General features: G+C 38.6%; 2 protein-coding genes across 9 annotated transcripts in view; both read right to left on the minus strand.

Annotated features, from left to right (window-relative positions):
* Positions 1-19,884, minus strand: part of LOC130914742 (transmembrane protein 65-like) — a 67,843-nt gene extending 47,959 nt beyond the window's left edge. Inside the window, exons 1-2 of the mRNA XM_057834203.1 lie at positions 19,635-19,884; positions 19,083-19,438 (exon numbers count right to left, since the gene is read on the minus strand). Coding sequence (XP_057690186.1) covers positions 19,083-19,392 — 310 coding nt within the window. The 5' untranslated portion in view covers positions 19,393-19,438; positions 19,635-19,884. The remainder of the gene's footprint in view (positions 1-19,082; positions 19,439-19,634) is intronic.
* A 1,076-nt stretch (positions 19,885-20,960) lies between these two features.
* Positions 20,961-26,723, minus strand: part of LOC130914582 (protein MTSS 1-like) — a 68,325-nt gene continuing 62,562 nt past the window's right edge. For 7 of the 8 annotated variants that reach the window (XM_057833904.1, XM_057833911.1, XM_057833909.1 and 4 more), the window contains 5 exons: positions 26,465-26,692; positions 24,709-24,918; positions 24,441-24,600; positions 24,096-24,365; positions 20,961-23,352 (listed from right to left, as the gene is read on the minus strand). In XM_057833904.1, the coding sequence (XP_057689887.1) occupies positions 22,841-23,352; positions 24,096-24,365; positions 24,441-24,600; positions 24,709-24,918; positions 26,465-26,692 (1,380 nt within the window). In that variant the 3' untranslated portion in view covers positions 20,961-22,840. The remainder of the gene's footprint in view (positions 23,353-24,095; positions 24,366-24,440; positions 24,601-24,708; positions 24,919-26,464; positions 26,693-26,723) is intronic. The other variant, XM_057833910.1, reaches the window with a different exon arrangement.

Here is a 26,723-nt window from a genome sequence, read left to right on the forward strand (position 1 = left end):
CTGTGCATAATGCAAGTCATTTGTACTTTTATTTTTATGTATGTTACTTATATCTTTATTATTTAAAAAAAAAAGTCAGTGTTTATATTATCTTCAATTTTAAAGTACAGTACATCCTATTTTCTTGAATAGTTAAAATTGAAGTTTTGCTTTTAGATTTGAGGAAATATAAATATTCTAATTATGAGGAATTTTGTAAATCAGGGAAATATTATAGTTTTTAATGGAAATCAGTTTCTCATTTATGCCTTGTGCCAGTGTAATGTAGCAACCTAATGCATGTGTGAAGCCTACATATAATTTATTCATTTTTTATAGGCTGCTTATCCTCACGAAGGTCACAGGGGCGCTGGAGCCAATCCCAGCTAACTATGGGCAGTATACGGGGCACACCTTGAATCGGTTGACAGCCAATCGCAGGGCAGAAGGAGGCACACACAGTCATACCTAGGGACAATTTAGAGTGTTTGATCAGCCTACATGCATGTTTTTTGGAGTACAAGGAGAAACCCCAAGCAGGCATGGTGAGAACATGCGAACTCCACACTGGAAGGCCAGAGCCCGGGATTGAACCCCTGATCTCAGAACTGAGAGGGGAGCGTGCTAACCACTGTGAAACCTATTGTGTTTTATTGTGTGTTATATTTATAACTGTGCTAAAAGCAGTTTTAGCATTTCAGTGGTTTGGGGAGGATTTTGAAAAAAACTGATATTGCGACTTTTGGATGTTTGCGATATATATTGCGAAATTAAAATGAGAAGAATCTTCACTAGATGACTTGAATTTGGGATGACTTTGGTTGACTCACCATGACCAAATTGTATTTATATAATACAGTTTAATCCAGGCTAAGAGGGTTAATCTGATGAAGGTTGATGTATATAAAAGTGATCCAGGATGCCATGTAAAAACATAACATCGACGATAAAAACAGCTTGCTATATAAAGTGCTTCATATCAAAACAAAAGTTTGTGTGTTCGATAAATAAATTCAATAAATAAAACAATCATATGTCCTGTGGTGGGACTATCGCACATGTGTGCATTAGGATGGAGATGTTCAAACAATATATTGTGTAGCCTCATGAGGACACTTTTTTTGTGAAAGGATAGAATTCATAATGGCTCTTGTTTTAACAGCAGAACAACCTTGGCTTATGTGGCATGACCTTTTAGTGAGAGTAATGTGATCAGATTTTTTTTTTTACAAAAAAGTTCTTCAGTGAAGTTTGGAAAAACTCTGAAATGCTAGCTCAATATTTAGCCACAGCAAAGACGGAAAAGAAAAATGCAGAAGCGTTTTTCATCTCAGTCTTTGAAGTAGCACTCTATGCCTGTGTTTTTTTGCCCCCTCAGGATTTGATTGAAAATCTAGTTCCATGAGGAACGGATTCTCATTAAATGATAGTCGGATGCAGCACCAATGAAACTGAGCAGATGCTGTATTTCTCATTATCTGGGCACATATACTTCTGGCATGTGGGTGTGAGTGTGTGTAGTGGTGCGCAATTGGACGGGGGGTACATACCACCTCTATTAGTGGACTAGTGGGCATTTCTCTTTTTGTGGACAATTATTTCGGTCCAACACAAGAAAGTGCTAGGATGGACGCTTTTCACCCCTTTAGACTGTGTGAATGAGTGTGTGTGTGTAAACAAGATCAATAGAACACTGTAAAGGGAGAGAGACATTCATCAAGCTACCAGTGCAGCAGTATTTTTGTATGATCTATCGGACAACTCAAGAAATTACCCACAGATTATGAGCCAGGGGGACGTTGCCATAGAAAAGAGGAAGAAAGAGAAATGAATCCCACAAAATACAAGGACACGAGTATGGAGCTAGGATGTTGAACGGATGACGGATGTCATCAAATATTCCATAAAGTAATGGAAAACTTCAAGGACAAGAAAGGCAAGTACAGTAGCTTTCTGGTAGTATGACATGGTGAATTGGAGGTTTTAATTGGGCTGTTTAAAATAACTTTAAAGACATACTTCAGTGAATTCACATTGAGCATAAAGAGAAGCCACTACAGTTCCTCTGAGATGGTGTTGTTGATGAATCCATGCTCACATTTGATCTCACACTCCATCCATTTTAGTGTTGATACACACCATCTGCTCAGAAGAGCATTACAGTCAGTGCTGCTCACGCCAGAGTACTTTATAGCACTATTGCCTTGCACTGTTTCACACCTTAATGGGATTCATCATAAAATATTATTCTACACAACCCTAGACCTGAAATTTAAGCAAGGTCTGCTTCAATATTTTTAAAAAGGACAATTAAATTGAAATCCATATAGATTATGATTATTACCACAGAAAAATAAAGTACTAGAGGCCTTTATTCCAGGATTAATTCCTCATGCTATTTAAAAAAGCAACAACAGAGAAACTACAAGTAAGCAAATGCATCGAAGTAAACCATCCATCTATGCATTCGTTTTGGGTTCGGAAGATTTAAGTATTAAAGTTTTCGATTTTCGGCCTTGGTTTCCTCATTTTCATTTTTCGGTTGCAGCCAAGAATGTTCATTTCAATGCATGCCAACCAGGAAGGTCAGAGCCTAGATTGGACCCCAATCAGAAGTGTGACGCAAACGTGCTGACCACGCTATCATCGTATCATCAAACAGCCGGCGATAGGACGTTCTTGAAATAATTAGAAGCCAAAAGATGTCAAATATAGACTTGTAGGTGGACTCACGTCATCTTGTAAATCTTCACAACATGATTTATTCATCAAATAATTGCTTCTTTGTGTACTGAATGGTATTTCAAGATGGTTTGTATTGCATGAAGTTCTAGTTTGACCCTGATTAATCTATAAACATATTTACCTGGCATAAAAATCAGCCAGTACATACTAGCAACATTTAGTGGAGGTGGATTTAATTCTTTAATCACAGAAAGGGTGCAGGTTTGGTCTCAATATTGGTAGGGATGATATAACAGCATAAACTGCATGTACACTTTTTGCTGGGGACGGGACATTAATAAGACCAAATATATTTGGTGAACGGGGGTCAGGGCTACACTTCTCACCAATATGAACCGAATTAATTGATAGGCAAAATGATTAATGCAAAATAAATCTGTATTGACCTCTACTAACTTTCACAGTCACTTTATAATGTCTTAATCTGATATTTTTTTGTTAAATCTAGTCAAATAATTTTCTCCCATCTTGTTTTGAGTGTTAAAGGCTAGTTAACGGATTAATGAGTCAGATTCTTCCACTTACTTTAAGTAAATATTACTACAGTTTTTGTTTTTATTAAGCCCATACATCCAAACGTTGGTCATTTTTTCACCTAAATCAAGAAAAAATTACTTTCAAATAATGTTTTGAACAATATCACTTGCATTAAGAACATTTCTGGCAAACAAGTTTTTCTTTTAAAATTAAATATACAAACTTTTTGAAAAAAAATAAGTCTGTTAGTCTTGTTTTCAGAGAGCTCTTTTTCTTATGTCAAGAAATCTGAGTAAAATTGACTTTAAGCACTGTAGCAGATGCAAAATTAGTGGTGTGTTCCCCACCTCCACAATATTGACGTCTACTTACATTACTTCTATATTCTACATTCTAATATCCCTCGTCTTCGAAGTGGGCGGGGGAGGCGGCATGTTGTATTTCTGTCTGGCTGTGAATGCGTGCGTGTGTTTGTTTCAAGTCATGAGCCGGGGGGGTTCAAGTCATGAGGCAATCAAACGTGCGTGTGAGGAAAAAAAAAATTGACTGGCACATTCAGAGAGTGAAAAGGGGTCAATGTAAGTCTGAGCATAATGAAAGTACTGTAATTCACTTAATAATGGTAGGATCAATTCTATCCTCACAACATATGGGAAGACAATGTAAATGACCTGTATAACTGAAGTCATAATGCAAATAAGGTTGCTTAAAAGCTGGTGGGGATAATTTCAGCCTTCTAAAAAGTTGGTAGTGTTATGTCCCCACCGTCCCTATGCAAACCTACGCCCTTGAATCACAGTAAAAAAGTATCATGACATGTTGAAGGAAAATGGGTTCAAACTAAGGCACAAACAGTGAAGGATGATAGGGCACGTGCACAAGATCAGATTTAAGGGTAGGTCAAGAGTAAAAGATTAAAAACAAAGCAACACATTTCTCTTAATGGAGAGGTCATTTTGTACCAAGGAGAAGAACCCTGCCCGCATCTTAAAAGAACCGTAACCGTTTCTGAATGCTCAGACTATCATTGCAAGTAGTCTGAATAACAGAAGAAAACACCATGGCTTTTGGGATAATCACATTACTGGAATGTTTGTGATGCTGTTGTAATTAGATTTATGGAGTAGTCCTTCAGTTCAGATTTTTCAATATAAGCAAGCCATATGCAGCCATTTCCATTTTGAATCCAGACAGTTGGTGGTCACGCATAGACACTGATAATCAATTATATGTTTCTCTGAATTTGGCCTCCATCCTACACTCAGACGAGTGACGTCAACTTGGCTGATACGCATTCAATTTCACATTATTCGGCGTAACAGCATCAAAGAATCCGCCTCAGAAATGTATCTTAAACTACTACTGAGAGAAAGAGATATGACATTACGATGGTCAGAGACGTGTTCATAATATTTTGATTTGCTTGTTTAATTACAGTACACAATTGGTGCCCTCTCTCCATGAAATCCATCATACAATACCTTTGTAGATTTTTGTACATAAAGGTCAAAAGACACCACGCACATGGGATTAGAAACTAATGGTGTTTGATCTGCCTTGCATGAAATTACATTAAATCCTTTCAGTATTGTTTCATATCACCTTGAAAAGGAATTCCGATGGTGCCTTTCTCAAACACTCTCAGTTTGAAATGAAGTTTGTGTGTCTGAAGATTACTACGGGCTGTTGAAAGTACAGCTGTGTGCAAATCAGATGAGCTGAGGCACAATGGAGAAATGAAAAGGTGAGACTTCTCTTTTTATTCAACATCAAAATAACTACACTCAGTGCCAAGGCTTATACATTTATATAAAACGCAGGCAGCTGTGAAAACTATAGATGAGCAGCTTCACTCCATTCTCTTATTATAAAAAACACTAAGATTGATTTAGTAATGGATTCTTCTGTATTCAAGGTAACTTAATGTAAACAGATTCTGTGAAAGCATACTGTAAATGAAATAGTAACATCAACAGGTCCCCCACATGGTGTCAACCGGAAATACAGTACATCTAGCGGACGATAGCACCAACATAGTCATATGTAGTGTAGGCGTTCAATGTATTTCTTGGTGTTGTTTGCCTTTCTTTTCTTGTGTTTCTTTTCTTTTCTTCTGTTCCCCCATAACCCATTCCTGTTCGCTGCTTTGTCATAATAAACGAAGTATGCTGAATGATCACAATGGGAGTATGTCATACTCTCTCAATGTGAAACATTAAAACTGTTCAGACCATCAGGACACTTAGACTTCCATTCTCTGTGTCAAACAGCAGAACATGACAGGTTTAACCCAAAAAAAAAGGTAAGTGGCACAAGTTTGAATTTGTTTTAACTTGACAGTGTTTGAAACGGATACTTGGTCATCTTAAATGAAACCGTGTACTTTGGCAATTATAGGTTTTATGATTGTGAATGTACCAGAAACTAATTCGGCTTCACTATATCTACAATGGAAAACATGTTTTCTTCCAAACAATTTGGAAGTCAAAAATAGTTTGGGAACTGATCAGGTTATTGCTTTTGTGTTCTTGTGCATTTAGTGCAACTGCATATAAACATCGAACAAACAATGCAAGTTACTTGCCAATCACACTATCATACCAGTCTTCTTCCATTTTTGATCCTGCGTTGCAATTTGCAGGTGGACAAATAAATATACCATGCCTAAACAAACAACACCAAACCCTCACCCCCATTGCATGCAGTGTTTTGGAAAACCCTGGAAAACTGCAACCACGGTGGAAATGTTTCAAAACTCTGTTGTCAGTGTTTGTGTTGATTGTAAAAATATTTTTGAGGGGTAGCCGGCCCTCTTATAAACGTCATTGAGATTACAATTCTTAAATTCAGAAGTGTTGCTTGTGTTTTTTCCTCATAAAAATTTCAACAATTAATCCTATGTAAGGGGGGAAAAAAAAGCCTTATCTGGTCCACTTCTATCTGATTTGTATCCTGCATTGCAGAGGTGGGTAGTAATGCATTACATTTACTCCGTTACATTAACTTGAGGAACCTTTTGAGAAAAATTTGCTTCTAAGTAGTTTTACCATGCCATACTTTTTACTTTTACTAAAATTGTTAAGAAGAAATGCTACTCTTACTCTGCTAACGTCGACAAACACAAGAGTCTTTAAAGCGCCCTAAAAATCCAACTATTTGACATAGTCAACAATTCTTGAAAGCGTGAATTTCAACCTCTCTCAGTTTAAATGTGGTAATGATAGACCACGGGAAAATGGAGATATGATGGTTCTAATTTTTTGATAGCAAATATGTTTTCTCCACTTGAGCGCACTTCTGCTCTTTAGACGGGTGAGGTTTCATTTCTGTTGGTTTTTCTCGTCAGAATTCAATGATTTGTGTGTATTTTCTTTGGCCTTACATGGTCATGTAACGGTTAACGGTAGGTTATAGTAACGTATAATAATAGCAACAGTTCATATAGATGACGTGATAAAATTGTGCAGAAAAATCACACATTGTAAGCTAATGTAATGTAAAAATGTTACTCGTTACTTGAATATTCTTTTTTACTTGTAGCCTACTTGAGTAAATTTTTGGGATGACTACAATACTTTTGATTGATTAATATTGTTTTTAAAGTAACACTATTCTTAACTGGGTAAAATTCTTAGCTACTCTACCCACCTCTGCTGCATAGACACTGTGTAATAGAATCTCTGTGGAGCTTTAAATAGATGACGGTGAAGGTGAGTATGTCAGCAGACTCTGCATTAATGCAACCTTAATATGTATAGTCTAGTTATTGTTGTCTGAAAATGTTAGAAATGATGATAATGATAACAATAAAATAACAATAATTTTTTTTTTTTTTTTTTAATTTTCTTTTTCTGGACATGTGTATTCTGGTGAACAAATATTCACTTTGAAAGTAAAAAACAAACAAACAAACAAACAAAAAACCACAACCTTAGGCAGGTAACTGGAGAAATTTTCTTTTGTTTTCTCTTTTTTACCATCAGTTATTTTTTTACAGTCACAAAACATCACTTCAATTCATCTAATTCTACAATATTCAGATTAAGGTTTAGTTTCACAATCATTTGGTGTTGGCTTTTGAAAGCAACATAATCAGCAGTCAAATATTTGTAATGTTCCATCCAGTGACTGGGGATAGTTTCCCCCTGAAAACTAGGAATTTGCACATGAAAGAGCTCAGTTTTACTTTGATGTAAAATATTGAGCCCAAAGGAGTTAAATTGGGTTATTATTCCTTCTGTAAAAGTAGGGTGGTTTACTACTACCTGAGCCAAGGATGTCACGTTAGCGAGCTTGATTCTACAAACACTTCACAAAATGCAGCATATATATTTCAGTTCTGTATAAAGTAAATACTGCTTCAATTGAACCAAATTAGGATTGTTTGGAATTGGCAAAAGATTAGAGCATGTTGACATTTATACTTGACTTTCCATTGAAGGCTGTTGATTAAAGTTTGTTGCTGAGCTTGCAATGACAGGATATAGGAGAAAGCCATCCAAGAAAATGACAAAAGCAGCTTTCTCATGGCTATCTGCTCTCAAAGATTACACAACAATCCTTCGATGTCTCACACAATGCAGCCTATTCCGCATGGCTTTCCTTGCCTGACTCATTGATCTCTTCAAATGATCAATACATTTTGTCTCTTGGACCAGATTAGGATTTGCAGCATCATGTTTCAGCGCAAACACCAGTGTCACACCTTCAACTATATTTCCACTTGTTAATATCAATAAAGAATGATATACAGACAAATTATGATTATATTAGGAGTACAGTATTTTGTATGTAGTAATGTTTGGTTTATAACCAGTGACTTCCTGAATCTACATCACTGACGGGCAAACAACTCAAGAGTTCCAGCTCCTAATTTGCCTGTAAAATCGTGCAAAAATGCATGACCATGCACAGAATGGCACCATCAAAGAAAAATAATGTGCTACGGCAACCGTAGTCACAATAACTGATCATGATTAAAGCAGATTGAACACAGGGTACCCAAAAAAAAGTGAGCTTCTTTAGTCGTCATGTCACAACACTCGCTTCACAAGCACAGTCAGTAATCTGCACATTCCCAATATTGTGTCAGACTCTATTTAATAATGGCTGTACCTATTCCTTATAATGGCAGTTTAGCAGTTTTAGAGAAACAAATCTTTATGATTAAAACAGTTTGAAACTGCAACATGTTGTTGTTTCTATTGCTCATATCTTAATAGATATGATGTCCAAATCTTAACAAATTGGAGGTGCTTCAATTTATGGTCATGCCATTAATGATTTGTGCTTATCTGAGGACACCTAGGCTTTTTTCCCCTCCACATATCAATGACAAAATGTTAAATATATGACAATATCCCATCGGACAAAAACACAAAACCATGTCACAGGTCCACTGATTGATTGTTACAGAAGCTAAGAGTTAAATGTGATGAATTGATCTCAGGTATCCCCCTACACGCATAGGGTCGAAGGTTAGAAATTGTAGTGGAGGCAAAACAGCACCCTGGAGGCATGGGGTTGGCAAAAATAACAATACCTATCTGGCTCACATTATATCCACCTCAAGCATCTCATAACTGAGCTATAATAAATATTAGTGATGCACGATAATACATTTTTTAACCGATATCGATAACCGATAATTTCCTGCCCCTTCCACCCGATAACTGATAATGTCACGCCGATAATTCTATTCAAATATGTATGTAAAATTTTAAAGTATACAAAGATCTAATGCTACTGTGCAAAAATGTAATTTAGTGCTATTTTTTTCCACATCATATGTGAACAAGTAGTAAATTCCAACATCTAAACAATGGCAATGACATTGTGTAATGGTAAGCTTTTGGCAACAATTACTTAAACATTACTAAAAATTACGTAAACACCCAAGTTGCACAAAAATGCCTTTAAAAGTAAGCCATTCCTAACATATATCACATTACTACACTGCAACAACACCTCCTTGAGACTAGCAGAATTGGACAAAACTGTTGATTGCGCACATTTGGAGGCTAAATCAAGTATATAATTATCGGATTGCATTATTGGTTGAATTTTCATTTTATCTGATTATCTGTGTGACGTCATAATTGCCATTATCGGCCGATAATTATCGGTGACCGATATTATCGTGCATCTCTAATAAATATATTTACAGTACAAGAGATATTTTGAAATTTGACGTATACAGGTATCTGCCTTTTTTTTTTTTTTTTTTTTTAAATCCGACCGGCTGAAATGAAAAAAATCTATTTAAAACTGGGTTAATTCAGCTCAGATGTATCTGCGCCTCTCTCTCCTGTCTGCTGCATTTTACTGCAAATTAATATTGGCTCCAAAAATCAGTTATCAGCCCCTTTAACTACAAATCATCTGTATCGGTCCTGAAAAACCCATATCAGTCGATCTCTAATATATATATTAAAATTTTTTCAGACATTTCAGGAATCACAAAAAAATGAATCGTTTGTTGAATTTGATATTTAAAAACAAATTGAATATATTTTGTAAAAAAAAAAAAAAACTCCTTAGGGAAATATTTTAAGAAGGTGACGATATTTGAAAAGTGTTATAAGACAACATCGGACTTTGCAAATCCAATTAATGCCCAGTATTGATGTTGAATAATCTACAGGATTTGTATTAGATATCAGTGGATTGTGTAGGACCTAAGCTCTAGGTGATAGTTGTAACTAATTAAGTGTCTGGGGAGTTCATTATTACAGAATGCTACTGAACCTAGAAACGACTGCATTATTCAGCCTGTCTACAACTACATGCACTGAATAAACCCATTTAATGCAATACATCGCTTCAATTCAGATTTGGATGTGTGCAATGACCTTAATGTTGTATAACATGCCCAGATTATTTTAAGAAATATTTAAATCTAGAGCGTGGCTTCCAAAAACGCTTTCTTGTGTCTGTATTTGTTTGTCCTGCCTGTCTGCCAGGCAAGGATAATCCATCCACTTGTTTAAACGTCGCCAACGCAATGCGCACATGCGCAATACTACCATCGCAGGATGTGCGATTGTTTTTTTTTTTACAGAACCTCCAGCAGACGATGCAATTGATGACGGTGATGAGAGAGACGTTGAAGAATTTGGTGTCAACATTCTGGAAAATTGTTGAGTGTCTCCTACACTTGCAATATTCAAGCAATATTCAAGATATGGTTATCGATGAGAGAAATGCCTTGTTCGCCTGCCTGCTTCCCTACTTAGCGTCACCTTAGTCCCCAGGTCAGGTTCTAGAAAATCGCTCTGGGTTTGTTGCACAAAACTAACCCACCCTCATCTAAATTTGTTAAAAATCCATACATTGATATCGCTAAATCTTTTTTCCCCAACACGCTTGCATTCGCCGACAACACAATAGTTTGCCATTTTGGGGTGGACAGTTCACACATTGACGCAAATACTAAATTGCAGACTTTCCACATTTGTCTCCCTTAGCAGACGTCATCGCCGAAAATGACCTAGAGTACTTGATTGCGTTAATTTATTTTTAAATCATTGCTGACGACCAGTCAGACTGATAAAAATGCCACTATGTTATTTCAAAACAGATTTGATTATGGAAGATTTTATTGTACATTTTTCATATCTGGGCGTTTGTTTTGCTGTAAAATTTCCCCTTCAATATTAATAATTAATATGGCTAATATGACAAATTCAAAAGGTTGTGTGTTTCTGTGGGAAAACAAGTCAAGAAATGATACATTCACCAACACAGTTGAGCGCGTTGGGGTGTTGGAGTTGTCTATATAAAAGTTTTTTTTTTTTTTGGAGGAAAAGCTAGAAGATGCTAGTTGCTAGCAGAATAAAGTTCATGCAAGACCAAGTCCACATTTTTTTTGCTCCGGCAATCAGGACACAGCTAGCTTCATACCCTGCCGCTGACCTTATGCCATTAATGTATTAGAAGTGTGCACAGGCCCCGCTTTTTGATTGTGTCATCATAATTTCCTGTTTCAGCTGTGTTATTTCTGTCCATCAATACTGAAATGGGTTAGACATGCAATCCGCAGAAAAGGGGCAGTGAATAACAGAACACATGTAGAAAGATGCTAGAAATGGAGTTGCACGATAAGAGTAAGAGTCAAAGAGGACAACAAAAGAGATTTGTAGATGTGGTTATGGAGGACTTGCAAATGGCTAGCATTAGAGTAGAAGACACACTGAAGTTGGAGACAAAGAAGATGATGATGCGCTGTGGGGACCTCTGAACAGCATTAATTCAAATGGGAAACAAGAAAAAAAAAAAGTAACAAACACCAGAAAGAAAATGAATCAAAGCCACTGAACAAATCTTGGTAATAGCCAGTAAAACCATTTGGAAGGTCTTGAGGAACGCCAGCATACAAAATAATACATGTCAAATGAGGTGATTAAAAATTCTTCTGGAAATTCCAAATGGTTGTTATTGGCTTAGGACATTTTTTATCCAATGGCTCTAATGCTTCCTCCAGAATCTCTGAGCTTTACAAGTGCTTGTTTTGCCACACATACTAGTGTGCAGATACTATCATAAATCTCTTTAACTTGTATAAATGTTGTCTTTACAGGCAAAAACTAAATCTAAAAATAAATTCTGTGTTTTTCACCCGTTGAGCCAAGGATCATATTTTACATTACGAAACTGTCGGAGAACACCACAAAACAAAAATGTCACAAAAGGTATATTGATATTCATCCTGCCACTTTTATCGGCAGTCACATTATCAATAAATAAAGGGGAAGCAGTTCCATTGGCAGCCATGCATGCCCACCTGGCCATGGAGCAGCCAATTCTCGCTTTCCCAATTGATCCCTTAAAAAGTAGGAGGCATGTAAACTGTTGTCAATTCTTACATTTGTTCTTCCATAATTTTGGGAGGCTGAATCCTAAACGGACCTTAGTTTTTTTCAGAAACCTGTATTTTTTTTGTTTATTATTATTTTTTTTTGTGGTTGTGGGCGTGGGGCTGTGGGCGCGCGCTGCCTCGCCCAATCCCTAAAGGCTGGTTGGGTGTGACTCGGATGGGGCTGAGCACTGTCCATAGCCAAAGGTGTAGGGGGATTTCGACCTTGCGGCATCTAGCTTTACACAAAATCGTTTTACACAAAACTTAAAAAAATGGGCCGGACAAAAAGTATTGGCGACCTTTGAAAACTCATGTGATGCTTCTCTAATTTGTGTAATTAACAGCCTCGGTTTCTTACCTGTTGCACATACGTGGCAGGTAGTGGCAATAACTAAATCAAACTTGCAGCCATTTAAAATGGATTAAAGTTGACTCAACTTCTGACCTGTGTTCTTGTGTACCACATTGAGCATGGAGAAAAGAAACAAGACCAAAGAACTGTCTGAGGACTTGAGAAGCATCAGTCCGAGGGTACAACAGTGTCAACCCGTACTATCCGTCGGCGTCTGAATGAAAAGGGACTCTATGGTAGGATGCCCAGGAAGACCCCACTTCTGACCCAGACACATTAAAAAGCCAAGCTGGAGTTTGCCAAAATTTATCTGAAAAAGCTAAAATTGTTTTGGAAGAAAAAAAAAAGCTTTTTGGGAGAAGGCATCAACAAATGGAAAAAAAACAAGGCCTTCAAAGAAAAGAACACGGTCCCCACAGTCAAACATGGCAGAGGTTCCCTGATGTTTTGGGTTTGCTTTGCTGCCTCTGGCACTGGACTGCTTGACTGAGTGCATGGCATTATAAAGTCTGAAGACTACCAACAAATTTTGCTGCATAACGTAGGGCCCAGTGTGAGAAAGCTGGGTCTTCCTCAGAGGTCAAGGGTCTTCCAGCAGGAAATGACCCACTTCAAAACACACTTCAAAAAGCACTAGAAAATGGTTTGAGTGAAAGCACTGGAGACTCCAAAAAGTGGCCAGCAATGAGTCCAGACCTGAATCCCATAGAACACCTTTGTAGAGATCTGAAAACGGCAGTTTGGAGAAGGCACCGTTCAAATCTCAGAGACCTGGAGCAGTTGGCCCAAGGACAATCGTCTAAAATTCCAGCAGAGCATCAGTAGAAACTCATTGATGGATACTGGAAGCGGTTGTTTGCGGTGTTTTTGTCTAAAAGTTGTGCTACCAAGTATTAGGCTGAGGGTGCCAATACTTTTGTCCAGCCCATTTTTGGAGTTTTGTGTAAAATGATAATGATTTTTTTTTTTTTCATTCTCTTTTGTATTTTTTCATTGCAAGCAAAATAAATGAAGATATTAATACCTAAGCGTTTGTAATTGCAATCATTTTCTGGGAGAAATTGAAAATTATCTGACAGAATTGCAGGGGTGTCAATACTTTTGGCCAGCACTCTATATAGACCCTACCCACGTGACGTCACAACTCCTTCCTCCTGACTGGTGCCGCCCAATTGTCCGTCAACACATCATGTTTCCCTGTTACGGCTACGTACATTCCTCCTATTTACGACATGTTTTTCTGCTCGTTAACATTAATAATCAAAATGGTGAAGGCGTGTGTGGCGGTCGGTTGCAATAACAGAGAAGATAGACGGAGAAGACGGAGAGACTTGAAGTTCTACCGGACTCCGAGAGACCCGGAGAGAAGAGAGCGAGATGGCTGCTGCAATTCGACGAGAAAACTGGGCTCCAAACGATTACCACAGATTATGTAGTAGTCATTTTATATCTGGTAAGATGCATTTAATATATATTTAGAGGGTTTTGGGCTGACAACCACAATTAAGATCATTGCTAGGCTAATCGCCGACAACATACACGTATGTATGTAGTGAGAGTGCTATCGCTAAACCATATAAACATTAAAAGCCCTAACTCCATTGACAAATGACATGAAATACATTAGACTTGACAGTGGATGTTAGCAAGAACAAAAGATTTTGAATTGAAAATTTCGTAACTCACCTTTCCAAGCACAAGATAGATTCCTGCCGAATTTTCGTGGACGAGGACCTGTTTCACCCAACTAGCAACGAAGTATTTATAAGCCTTCAAGCTCTTAAAGTTTTTCAAACTTTCGTAGGAATAGGCTGATTTTGTGTGGACAAGATAGTTGTACAGTTCAGGGTAGCTAGCAGATGTCAGGCAAATACGGAGGAGACAGCGGGTCGAAAAACATCGATTTAGGCATCAAATATGGATCTAGCGAATGGATAAACTGAAGCTTTTCCACATAACGCCTTTTATGCAACGCATCAAGTGAGTTTACGGCATCCGAAAGCACCGGGTCTTCCATGAAATGCATTATAAATTGCTCGATCAATTGAGACCACTGATAATACAGACACAAAATGACGGACAAGTGGGCGGAACCATACAGCGAGCACGTGATTTTGTGACGTCGGTGGGTAGGGTCTATATACACAGTATTAGAAAGAGTAGTTGTCATTAGGGTTGTTCCGATCATGTTTTTTGCTCCCGATCCGATCCCGATCGTTTTAGTTTGAGTATCTGCCGATCCCGATATTTCACGATCCGATTGCTTTTTTTTGCTCCCGATTCAATTCCAATCATTCCCGATAATTTTTCCCGATCATATACACTTTGGCAATGCATTAAGAAAAAAATGAATAAAACTCGGACATTCAACATACAGTACATGAGTACTGTATTTGTTTATTATGACAATAAATCCTCAAGATGGCATTTACATTATTAACATTCTTTCTGTGAGAGGGATCCACGGATAGAAAGACTTGTGACTTTGTATATTGTGACTTTGTATATTGTGACTAAATATTGCCATCTAGTGTATTTGTTGAGCTTTCAGTAAATGATACTGTAGCCATGCCCAAATGCATGATGGGAAGTGGAACCATGACTGTGCGTAGTGCTACCAATTGATATATCTTCTCTGCGTTGGGAAATAACATAAGGGGTTAAGAAAAAGATCAACTGCTACCTTGCTTCCCCACATTCCTTCCCATGATATTTCTAATCGTAGGGAGAGGGATTGTAAGGCTTTAGCCAATTAAAAAAAGGCTCCAAAGGCTGCCAAAATTCACTCTACTCATTTTACGCTGCCTTTTATCTCTCTATATAGGTAAAACAGCGCCATTACAGATTGGGCGCGACAATGCGTGAGTGGGTCGCGCATTGCATGCATTAATTGCGTTAAATATTTTAACGTGATACATTTTTTAAAAAATTAATTACCGCCGTTATCGGGATAAATTTGATAACCCTACCTTAAGCCTAAACTAAAGACTCTGGATGAGTGTAACATATTATGTCTGTAACGTTAAATACAATTAGAAAACGATTTAATTAGAATATACATATATATTAAAAAAAGGCATGGCCGATATTTTTTTGCCGATTCCGATACTTTGAAAATGACGTGATAGGACATCTCTAGTTGTCATTCAAATGTCTTAAATGTTTCAGCAACAAAATTGTTAATGAAAGTCAAAATTGTTTTGAATTTGTATTTTTTTAAACATATTAAGTTAACTGTAATTGATTGTGTTAAACAGTTGTGTTACCAGGATGCCAGGTGTGGGTGGGCATTAGTCTTACCTGGGGTGGCAACAACAACAACAACAAAAAAAAAGCTACAATGCTCAAGTAGGTTGAAATCCAGCGTAGGGCTACTGCACCTTAAAACATATTTTGTTTTCTCCTTGAGATAACTGTTGTTGTGATTTGGTCTAAACAAATAAAAGTTGATTTTATTTTATTTAACACGTCCATAACTGAACAGTATGGACATGCAGGTGACAATGTTTTTCTTAAGTAACCTATTGTTGTTCATCGGTTTTATTATTATTATTATAGTGATTCTTTGTTCCTCAGCCCTTTTGAGCTCAATTTGACCCCCTTAGAATGCTTCAAAATACACCAAAATCGGCAGACAGGTCAAGACAGGCGCAATCTTTGATAATGTGCAATGACAAATTCCAAATACACTATGTAGCGCCCCCTAGGAGTCATTCTTTGTCCCGCCGACGCTTTGAGCCCTACTTTGACCCCCCTCAGAATGCTTCAAAATTCACAAAACTCAACAGCCAGGTGAACACTGGTGAAAACGTTGATAAAATGTTACAACAACAACAACAAAAAAAGTCAAAATATGCGTAAATGTGTGTAGCGCCCCCTAGGAACAAAACCAACATTTTATTTCCTTCCCCCCCCCCTTTTTTTCTTCTTCTTTTTTTAAAAGGTGAAAGTGGAGGTCACAAATTGCAAAGGCTAAAACTTAGAACACACCAGTACTATACGAATGGGATATCATACGCAGTGCCCAGACTGCCGTTAGTACTACATCCAGTTTTCTTTGGGTGGGCAGAGCGTGTCCGTGGGTGGGCACTGCCCTCCCCTGCCCCCTCCCTGGTAACGCCCCTGGTGTTAAATCAAATGTGTAGATAATATCAGATTAAACCGATCAAAAGCCCTTGAATCGAATAGGCAGACATTGTAATAATGACAAAAATTGTTTTGTTTTCCGATATAGCAGGAAATTGATGATTTACACATTTGTGGTAACAATGCCAAATAGGGAATGGGACGTACTACGTCATTGTTTGGACCCGCCTCCATGCTGGCAATATAATTCACTTCCGGGCCGGCAGAGTCAATGCGGATTGTAACGTGTGGTAGTGCTAAGCTAACTCTTTCGGTGTTTTAGAAAGAAAATATGGGTGCTTATTGTTGCGTTACCGGGTGCAACAGCGTCTCCTACGACAAAAAAAGGGGTTAGGAAAAATGGACTCACTTTTCACCGTTTTCCTGCATGGAGGACCAAATATCAGATCACGAAGGTACGACGGATGGCTGGATTGCAGCGGTTCGTCGGAAAAGCATTTCTTATGATCATATTTCTGCTGGAATGAGAGTGTATTCCCCTCATCTCTACTCTTGTAAGTTGAACGATTTATCCGTTTTGGTTTCAATACGTTTTTTGTTTTTGTTTTTTTCTTTACTGTTGTGTAAATCTGCCTCGGTAGCAATGCTAACCTACTCCTCCTCATCACCTACCTGTTGTGTTACTAGGAAAACCTGCATATGAAATGCTGACAACACATCCCGATTGGTCACCATATCTCTTCTTGGGTTATTCTGAGGTCAAGCGCACCACATCGGAGCGTTGAGAGGTTGGAAAGGCGAAGAGTGCACGCGGAAACTTCAGTTTGCTCTGCTCTTACAAACACGATCCCAAGTGTTATGAAAAGTCAATAAAATATGAATACCAAAACATGACTTGAACAACTTCTTGACAAACTGTAACTGCTTGTTGTTTACTTCAGGTCTTCATAATAAACAGGTGTAATAATTACAAAGTCAGGTGACTTAATTTTGTTATTCTATTTGGAATATGCATTGACAATTTTTGGACAGTGTTGTAGACAAGAACTGGGACTGATAAGTTGCAATAGATTTATTTCAAGTAATGCAATTTCTCCAATACGATATTTGAATTGACAGTTTAAAATCTTTAAATTAGTGCAAACAAGGCCCACCCTCTGACGGTGGCAGCAAATATTATATAATTATAAGTAATACACAAATACAAGATCACAATAAACGTGTCTTTGTCAAAGCAGTTTAAAACACTATTTACTGGCCTTGGGTAAATTGCCAGACAGGATAAATATGTGCTTTAAAGTTCTTGCATTTCCATTTTAAGTATTGCAAGTACTAGTCTCCAACACAGTATTTGAACTGACAGTTTAAAATCATTTTAGTACAAAATGGCCCACACTCTGGCAGGGGGCAGCAAATATTATAATACATAATACATTATAAAAAGCTATATACTATATAAATACAAGATCACAACAAAACCTGTATTTTTCAAAGCAGTTAAAAACATCCAGTGGCCTTAGGTAAATAAAGGTGTATAAATATGTACTTTACAGTTCTTGCATTTCTATTTTAGGTATTGCAACTTTTCCAACACTATTTGAATTGACAGTCTAAAGTCTACATAAGTGCAAATAAGAATATTATAATTTAAAAATAATAATAGAATATATAAATTCAACATTACAATGAAAGGTGTCTTTGTCAAAGTGGTTAAAAAAAAAGAATATTATAATTTTAAATAATAATAGAATATATAAATTCAACATTACAATGAAAGGTGTCTTTGTCAAAGTGGTTTAAAAAAAAAAACGTCACTGGCCATAGTTAAATAGCCAGGCAGAATAAATATGTGCATTAAAGTTCTTGCATTTTCACAAGTTAAAAGCCCGCAGTTCATCGACGAGAAGGGCAGACCCAGATGGCGTCTGCTGCAGGGGCTTGTTTGAGTCCGACACAGGACAAATGGAACCACTCCATTGAACAAATTTTCTTTGTCAAATGATCCAGGAAGAGAGATGGTGACCAATCGGGATGTGTTGTCAGCAGGTTTACCTTGGAACACAACAGGTAGGGGAGTCGTAGTAGGCGAGCATTGCTACCGAGGCAGATTTACACAACGGTGTAAAAAAACAAAAACGTATTGAAACCAAAAGTGGATAAATCGTTCAACTTACAAGAGTAGAGATGACAGGAACACACTCTCATTCCAGCAGAAATATGATCATAAGAAATGCTTTTCCGACGAACCGTTGCAATCCAGCCATCCGTCGTACCTTCGTGATCTGATATTTGGTCCTCCATGCAGGAAAACGGTGAAAAGTGAGTCCATTTTTCCTCACCCCTTTTTTTGTCGTAGGAGACGCTGTTGCACCCGGTAACGCAACAATAAAGCACCCATATTTTCTTTCTAAAACACCGAAAGAGTTAGCTTAGCACTATCACACGTTACAATCCGCATTGACTCTGCCGGCCCGGAAGTGAATTATATTGCCAGCATGGAGGCGGGTCCAAACAATGACGTAGTACGTCCCATTCCCTATTGTAGTCACAACAGCATTGACAAGTCGTACACCGTCACTAACTCACCTTGAGCTATGGCAATTGATTCGAACCTGTGCAGTTCTCTCAGCAGGCAGGTGCGTTCAGACGGATGGAGGCTATAAATAAACTCTTTGGCTCCACGGGGGGAGTTGAGGGGCTCCACCGGCTCCTTCAGCGGGTGGGTGCCGAGATGACGCCGTTGAATAAGCGCGGAAGGTGGAAGCTCTGCGATCGGAACTCCCGGCATAGATACCGCGGGTTCCGCTTGTTGGCTCGTGAGACCGGCTTGGAGCGGCCCCCTTCCGGTTCTCAGGTAGAGGACGGGCCGCAGGACTCCCCGCAGCCGGGGAAGCATCTCTGGGGGAGGAGGACGGTGGCGGTTGGGTGTATGGGTCAAGAATCTGGGGGGGTCATAAGCCACGTTAGTACTACATGTACAACTCACAATCACATGAAATCACAAGTCGGGTCAATTGAGGGCTAAAAACGGGCGTGGCTAGAACAGTAACGCTCTATTGTAACACAGGCAGCCATCGGGACTATCGAGGCTCGAAAAGGAGGCGATAATGGTCTGAATCAAAGTGCAACTTGTCTCACCTCAATCAATGCTCGGCTGTCCCGTCCAACAAGCTCCTACATAAAACGCAAATTAACAACAACGACTGCCTTGACGCATATGTATTTTCTTTTTACTCGCCGTGTGGTAATTTAAGATAAGTGCCCCCAAAACAGGTCGTTTTTAATAATATTATGGGCGTAAATAACTATTAGCAGACGTAAATCCAGCTGCCGTAACCTTCGTTGACAGGACGCTGCGCGGCGGATGGGAGAGAACTGGAAGCATCGACACAAGTGACCAATGAGAAGGCAGCTTTATTCAGTGCGTAAGCAGGACGTCTACATGACGTCGAGACGTTAGAGGAAGGCTTCTTATATAAGGTTAGACGTCCTAAAGTGGAGTCAGCGGCGCAACCAAACAACATCCATCTTGCGACAGAACACCTCTCGAGCAGCGGACCTAAAATGAGTGATTTGATTTACTCCTCTAAAATACGCTTAACTGAGTTCTTTACGGATTTCCCAATATTTGGATTGTGACAAACCCTATGAAGGTGGCTGTGATACAGGGTAAATATTGAAACTAAAAATGAAAGGTCAAAAGTATGTAGTAAAATTTGTACATCCTTAAGGTTTGTTGAAAAACCAAGCGGTTTGAAAATGTAGCCATCTACTGTATATTCATTCTACAGTACACGCTACATTGCCTTTATGTGGCGCGACTTGATGTCAAGATGGCCGACAAAGGACGACGACCGGCCCTGTTGTAACTCACCTCGTCCAAGTCATCTAGCCTTGTGTATGAAGGATGATATAAGTTTCAATGTTTATCAGAGTCTCTATTCGCGCGTGTTATGTGCTCCGTAACACAGCGGGCAGAATTCCACACCTCAAAAAAAAAAAAAAAAAAAAAAAAAAAAAAAGACAGTGTGGAAAAAGCGACACAGTACAGATGTATTTCCATCCCACCACAGGGAAGTGTTGGATAATAATGGTTAACATGAGAGCAAAGAACCAGTTATACATGGATTTATTTTTAAGGCTTTTTGCTCGCTTGCTTAATAAACATTTATTGACCGGTGAATGTTCTCAAACCAAGGATGTCAAACGAGCAATAACTCATGTAAAGTGGTAGTGAAAAGCGTGGCAAACATTGACCCCTTGTGGCCAAAATGATACATGACGTGGTTGATGTCCACCCATTTAACAGGTCGGTGAGCCTAATCCCAGATAGTAGGGTTTTTATACTTGATATTGACATCCGTGAACAAACAGGTAAAGAAGAAAATAATGAATAAAAACAATGCCGGCAATGTCTGGTAATCAAAGTCTAAGGAGTCGAAGCACATTTGTCTTTTTATTTAAAAAAAAAAAAAAATTATATTGCTGACAGTCATTGCACAAAAAAGATACTTCTGTGAATCATTTGCATGTTGAACTGTGCAGGATTCAGGAAGGCATGTCTCAAGCAAAGTGTGTGAAATAACGTACTAGAAACAACTAAAACAACTTGTAACTGCTTAGAATATACACTATAAACTTCTTAATAGGACAGACAATTACGAGCTCTGATATAGAAGTTATAATAGTAACTTAAATATGAATATTCAAAAGTGGATAATACAAATTTTATACAAGTGGATTGCAGAAAAAGTATTTTTGGTTGCTTTAGGTTATATTAGATCACCGTGTTGGCTAAAGATCATACTAAATGTTATTCCAAATCATCGATAATACTGATGAAGTGTCTACATTACTAAAGAAATACAAATGAGCTTGTGAAGAAACCTTCAGGCCAGCTAAATGTACTTATTGCATTTTTTTAACTTACTGAACAGTCAGCTCTCAAAATATGTAGGTTATACTGCAAATGCAGGTGTGAAACAATAGACCTAAAGTACACTAAAAAGAACTAAAGACAGAAAAAAAGATTGCATGGGTGTGAACCACAGTTTTGAGGTTAAGCATACTGAAGACATTGAAAAATAAATAAAATGCCTTCAAAGCGCAACAATATTTACAAGCCTCATATATGTATGGTCTCACAGTGCTTGAACTGAAATAAAAACCAACAAAGTGTTAAGTGAAGCCTCGCATTGCTGCAATCTTTTCGCGTAAAAAAGTACAGCATTTCTTAAATTACACACAAGGTTTGCTGTTGACCTGTCTCCATAGTCATTGATGTGATAGTGCCAACGCCAAAGTTTGAGCTTTGAAATAGAATGTATGATACTGATAGAAAAGCATTTATATTTTTTATATTACTAAAAACATCTATAAACACATTTTAGTGTTAAATATATGCATTTGTCTTTATATGACATTTATTAGTATGGTCTATGTGAGAGTACCGCCGAATAATAGCTAAAAAATGCACAAAAAAAGTCAGGCATGTACAGTATACATATTAGTATTATGTCGAGAACACTGCACTTCTACGTTCACATCCTGTTGAAAGGGATGATGCAGAAAGTATTGCGCATTGTGTAGGAGCATGAAATGATAAATAAATATGAAGTGTGAAAAACAGCAACACATTTTTTGGCAACAAGGACCTACGGCAACAAACAGGCCGAAAAAGAGAAACACTTGTGAATCTGAACAAAAAAGCAGCAACCTGCACTCCAGAACATCAGTCCATACTTAATGGCCGCCTCAGACTTGTGTGTACATGATGGTTCTGTGGATGAGTGGACAGACTGAGGATAGCTTTGACCAAAGCAGTTTATCAAACAGCAGCTGTTTGAACATCCTGTAAGTACTGATTGGCCAAAAAAATAAGGATCATGCCATGACACCTTTTAGAACCATCCTTTGGATATTGCGCTCCATCGTATTCCTTTGCCTCCCAGCGTTCAAATATCCTCCTTTTGTGTGAACACATGTACTGTGCACCCATTTATTCTAAACAATGGCACTTTTTTTAATCTCAGAAATTAACGAGCAACTGAATTAAATCAACAAAAACAATTCAGTTCTATATATAAAAAGCCCATCCCAACATCTTGTGGATTGAATTCTGCCATCTCTTCTGGGTTAATGTCATTCATATAATTTTTTCAGTTATCGTGAACCAGACTCTCTGGTCAGTTGCTTAGTTGGTTCCTAAAGCATATAAAGAGGCATTTCATCGGCAGAAACATTTTCACAAACAATAGTAACGGGAGAAATTTGCCTATTTGAATGAAACGAGATGAACGAGTCGAACCCTCTTCTCTGTCGCAAACACTTTTGACTTATTGTGATCAGGCAATCCGAGGTGCTGAGCGGTCATTGGTGAGGGTCCTCTTGAGCTTTACTCCGTGGCGGATTGCCACCAACATGTTGCCATCTGCCTCGTCTCCTGCCTCATTTCCTCCTAGCTCACTGTGCGGGTGCTGCTCGGCCAGTTGGTTGGGCAGCGGGACTGTGGGAGGATTGGTCGATGCCTGGCCGCTCCAAGATGCCACTGGCAGCACTCCATTGTCACCTTGTGGAAATGTGGTAGAGTCTGGGCTCCCTGCAATCTCTTCTACACTCCTGCTCCCATTTACCACCAATGTGTCGGGAACTGTTGGAATTTTGACTGGCACGACTGGCGTACGAATAGGAATGGGACCTGTACCTACAACTGAGCCTGAACGGCGGGCAGAGGGCTTGGAGGATGGGGTGCGGCGGATTGTGGCCACACCTGGGGTGACTATAATTGGACCTTGGCCTGTAGAATAGGATCCAGGAACATTGTGGGATCCAGAGTAATACCCCTGATTTGAAATACCTGCAGGGACAGAAAAGCAAAGGATAATAATAACAGTACTGTCTTAGGCATGACAAGCAGCTTGCCAAATGATAAATAAGAAGGTATGCAGAAAACAAAGAGTGGACACACCTCCAGAAAAGGTCAAAACACATTACAAAAAACATAGTGGAACTGCGATGTGCTGTGGAAGTTATGAGTTGTCGATTTGTTTCTGTGTTGCAAGCCCAATTTGGATATGAGCTTCAGCTACACTGTTGAGTGAAGTGAAAAATAAATGGTGAAATTCAAGCACTATAAAGCCCTCACGCAAGGCTCCAGACTAACCTTCGTTTTTTTTAATTTAAAAAAAAAAACACTTGTAGCACAATGGTTTCCAACCACAAAATCTTGGAGCACAAGTAGACCAAGTTATACTGCACAGAGTCACACACACATACTGTAACAAATTTTATTTGATTTCTATGTGAATTGAACAGTAAATGGACTTGTACAGTTTTGTTCTGTGTCCAAAACGCTTAAGAGGCCTACAATCATGCAATCACATACCAGTAGGTGGTGCTCCTGCCATGCAAGTACCCTCCCATGCGTTCTAGTAGAAATTTAGGGTTGAGTGCCTTGCTAAAGGACACTTCTACCATGGGCAGTCGGAGCCAGGATCGAACAGTAAGTTCCTTAGGTGTTTTTCGGCAACAACCAAATCATGATTTTGGTCATGGATGTTACAAACTCATAAGTCAAGTGACTACGCGTGTAGAGTGTACCTGTAGGGGTAGCTGGATAAGGCCCATTCGATGTATATGTATTGGTGGGTGTTGAAGGACAGGCTCCATTGGTGTAGCTCCCCTGTACAGGAAATGGAGCCTGTGGACTGGGCAGGCCGGCAGTTGAGGCGGGCCTCTTGGTCTGAAACATGCGTCGGTACGACAGGCCAATGTCACTGTTTCTAGGGATAGTGGAAGACTTGTCAAAGTCTGACTGCTGTTGTTCAGGATCCTGCTCCCCGGCCATTGTAAAATAGTCGTAATCTGAGACTGAAGGGGAAGAAATGCAGAATTCAGTGGACTGACAAAACTTGACTTAATGAAGGTTTCATTTCCGTGTGCTACCTTGTGAGGGTATTGTATCCTCAGAGCAGCTGGGTGTATTCGTCTGAGTGTTGTATCCGCTGGAGCACTGGATTGATTCCCGACTGGATCTCTGGGTATCAAGTTCCAGGCCTCTTGATAGGGCCACAGCTAGTTCATCATGGGCCTCAAACTCGCCAGGCTGGAGCCATGAATAAATGTGAGGATGAAGTGATAAGTCTCAGTACAAAAATATGTCATTGTACAATTTACTCAAGATGAGGTACTGTGAATGATATGGAAAAGTAACCTTTACTGGTGATATCCCGTTCCTTGGTTCCAAAGACAACTTTTTAGGTGTTTGCATTTCAGCTGGAGTAGTGGTTGAAAGGCTTTGCGGTGTACTGATTTCTCTGTATGTTACACCATTACTGTCCAATACAGCTGGAGACACCTTATCCTTCTTCTTTCGCAATGTATTTACCATTGGCTGGTCATATGGCCCTGGCTTTGCCCAGTCCTGTAAAAAAAAAAAAAAAACGACAACACAATTCAGTATTCTGATAAATGATTTAGAATAGAATAAGGGTATTTTAGCATTTGAGAAATTTAAACATCCTGCACAATGGACAGTTCTTCCTTCGTCTTTATTTTTTGCTTTTTAATAAAGAAAAAAAACAACAGCATATTGATCAGACCCTCATCACTTTGTCGTGGTAACATCGTAGTTATGGTTTCCTTCTGAGGGCCATTTTCTCTGCCAGCTGGGGCTGCCACAATTAATCGAGTCATCTACAACTACTCGATTATTAAATGAAACGACAACTATTTTAATGTTGAATCTTTTAGAGACATTGTTAAATTAAAAAAAAAAAAAAAAATCTTTCCTTTTTTCGCATATACTGTAATTTTCGGACTATTAGTCGCTACTTTCCCCCCTCATTTTCAATCCTGTGGCTTAAAGTCCAGTGCGGCTTATGTGTCAGTCATAATTATGATATGACATTATCATTGCAATAATGAATGCTTATGGCAGATTATCTGATTTTTTGTTTTTGTTTTATCACAGACAAACGCTTTAGGTTGTTTTATTTACCCGCCATGCTTCGGTGTGTATGACAGACGTTATTAAGTGTCATCTGGCAACTTATGTCATTAACTCCATTTATGCCCAGCTCGGATCTTTTACATCCATAAGCATAAGCATTCATTAATGCTCATTGCAGTGTCATGTCATAATTATGATGGTCTTATGACAGTTTTATGGCGCCACTGTCAAATAAAGTGTTACCAAATGCCCTAACTAGCAATAAATGAAACAACTGGAAAAGTAACTGAAGAAATAATTAGCACAGAACATGAATTTTAATTTATATCTTTAGGGCTGCAATGCATGCTAGGAGGCATGTTGGACGACAAGAGGTGGCAGCAGAGGTTGACTGTCTGCCCCAAGGGCGCACTAATGGCCAAATGAAGCTTCTTGACGCAATAAAGCTTTGAAGCCAATTGTTTCACAGCTTCATGGTGGTTCGTTTGGTCTTATGACAGTCTTATGATGCCGCTATCAAATAAAGTTTTGCTGGTTAATATCTTTTGGTGTAAATATCCCATACTACAGTGAGGACAGCTGCTTATAGTCCAGTGAGGTTTACCTATGAACAAATGCCGTTTTTGTGTCAAATTTGAAGTGTGGCGGCTTATGGTCAGGTGTGCCTTATAGTCAGAAAATTACTGTAGTATATTTATATTTTAATGTATATTTTATCGGAAAAGAAAAAAGGGGTAAACAAATATTCTTTATTATAGATTAAAAAAAAGTTATTCTCTTGATTTATAAAACATTTTCGAAAAATGATAATTTTTTTCATATTTTTTTTTAAAGAGGACAAATCCTGTAAAAAATATATCCGATTTCTGTAGTTCTCGAAATTTATTTAAATATTATTATAGCCAAAACCATTTAAAAAAAAAGTCAAAGCACATGCTTTACTCGCAAACAAAATGATGTGGCAGCACAGATGTTGTCCCTGGGCTACAGTTTGAAAACCGGACACTTCGAAACGAACCTTCCAGCTAGGAACACGAGAGGAAGGGACCATGAGAGAGCCCATCGGGCAGTTGTGAGGGAAGTCTGGCAGCAGTGCTGAGGCGGGACGTGACCATGACCGTGTTGGGCAGGAGGATGAAGTGGAGGAGGGAGGGAAGAACGGGAAGGCTGTGCTGGAGCCTGAGCTTAAACTCCCACCATTGATAGGTGAGTTAGCCGGGCTGTAGTGGTCAAAGCCATTGGACAACTGCTTGTGTATATTGGCAGGAGAACAACAA

This window comes from Corythoichthys intestinalis, chromosome 4 (genome assembly GCF_030265065.1).
Source record: "Corythoichthys intestinalis isolate RoL2023-P3 chromosome 4, ASM3026506v1, whole genome shotgun sequence".
NCBI lineage: Eukaryota > Metazoa > Chordata > Actinopteri > Syngnathiformes > Syngnathidae > Corythoichthys > Corythoichthys intestinalis.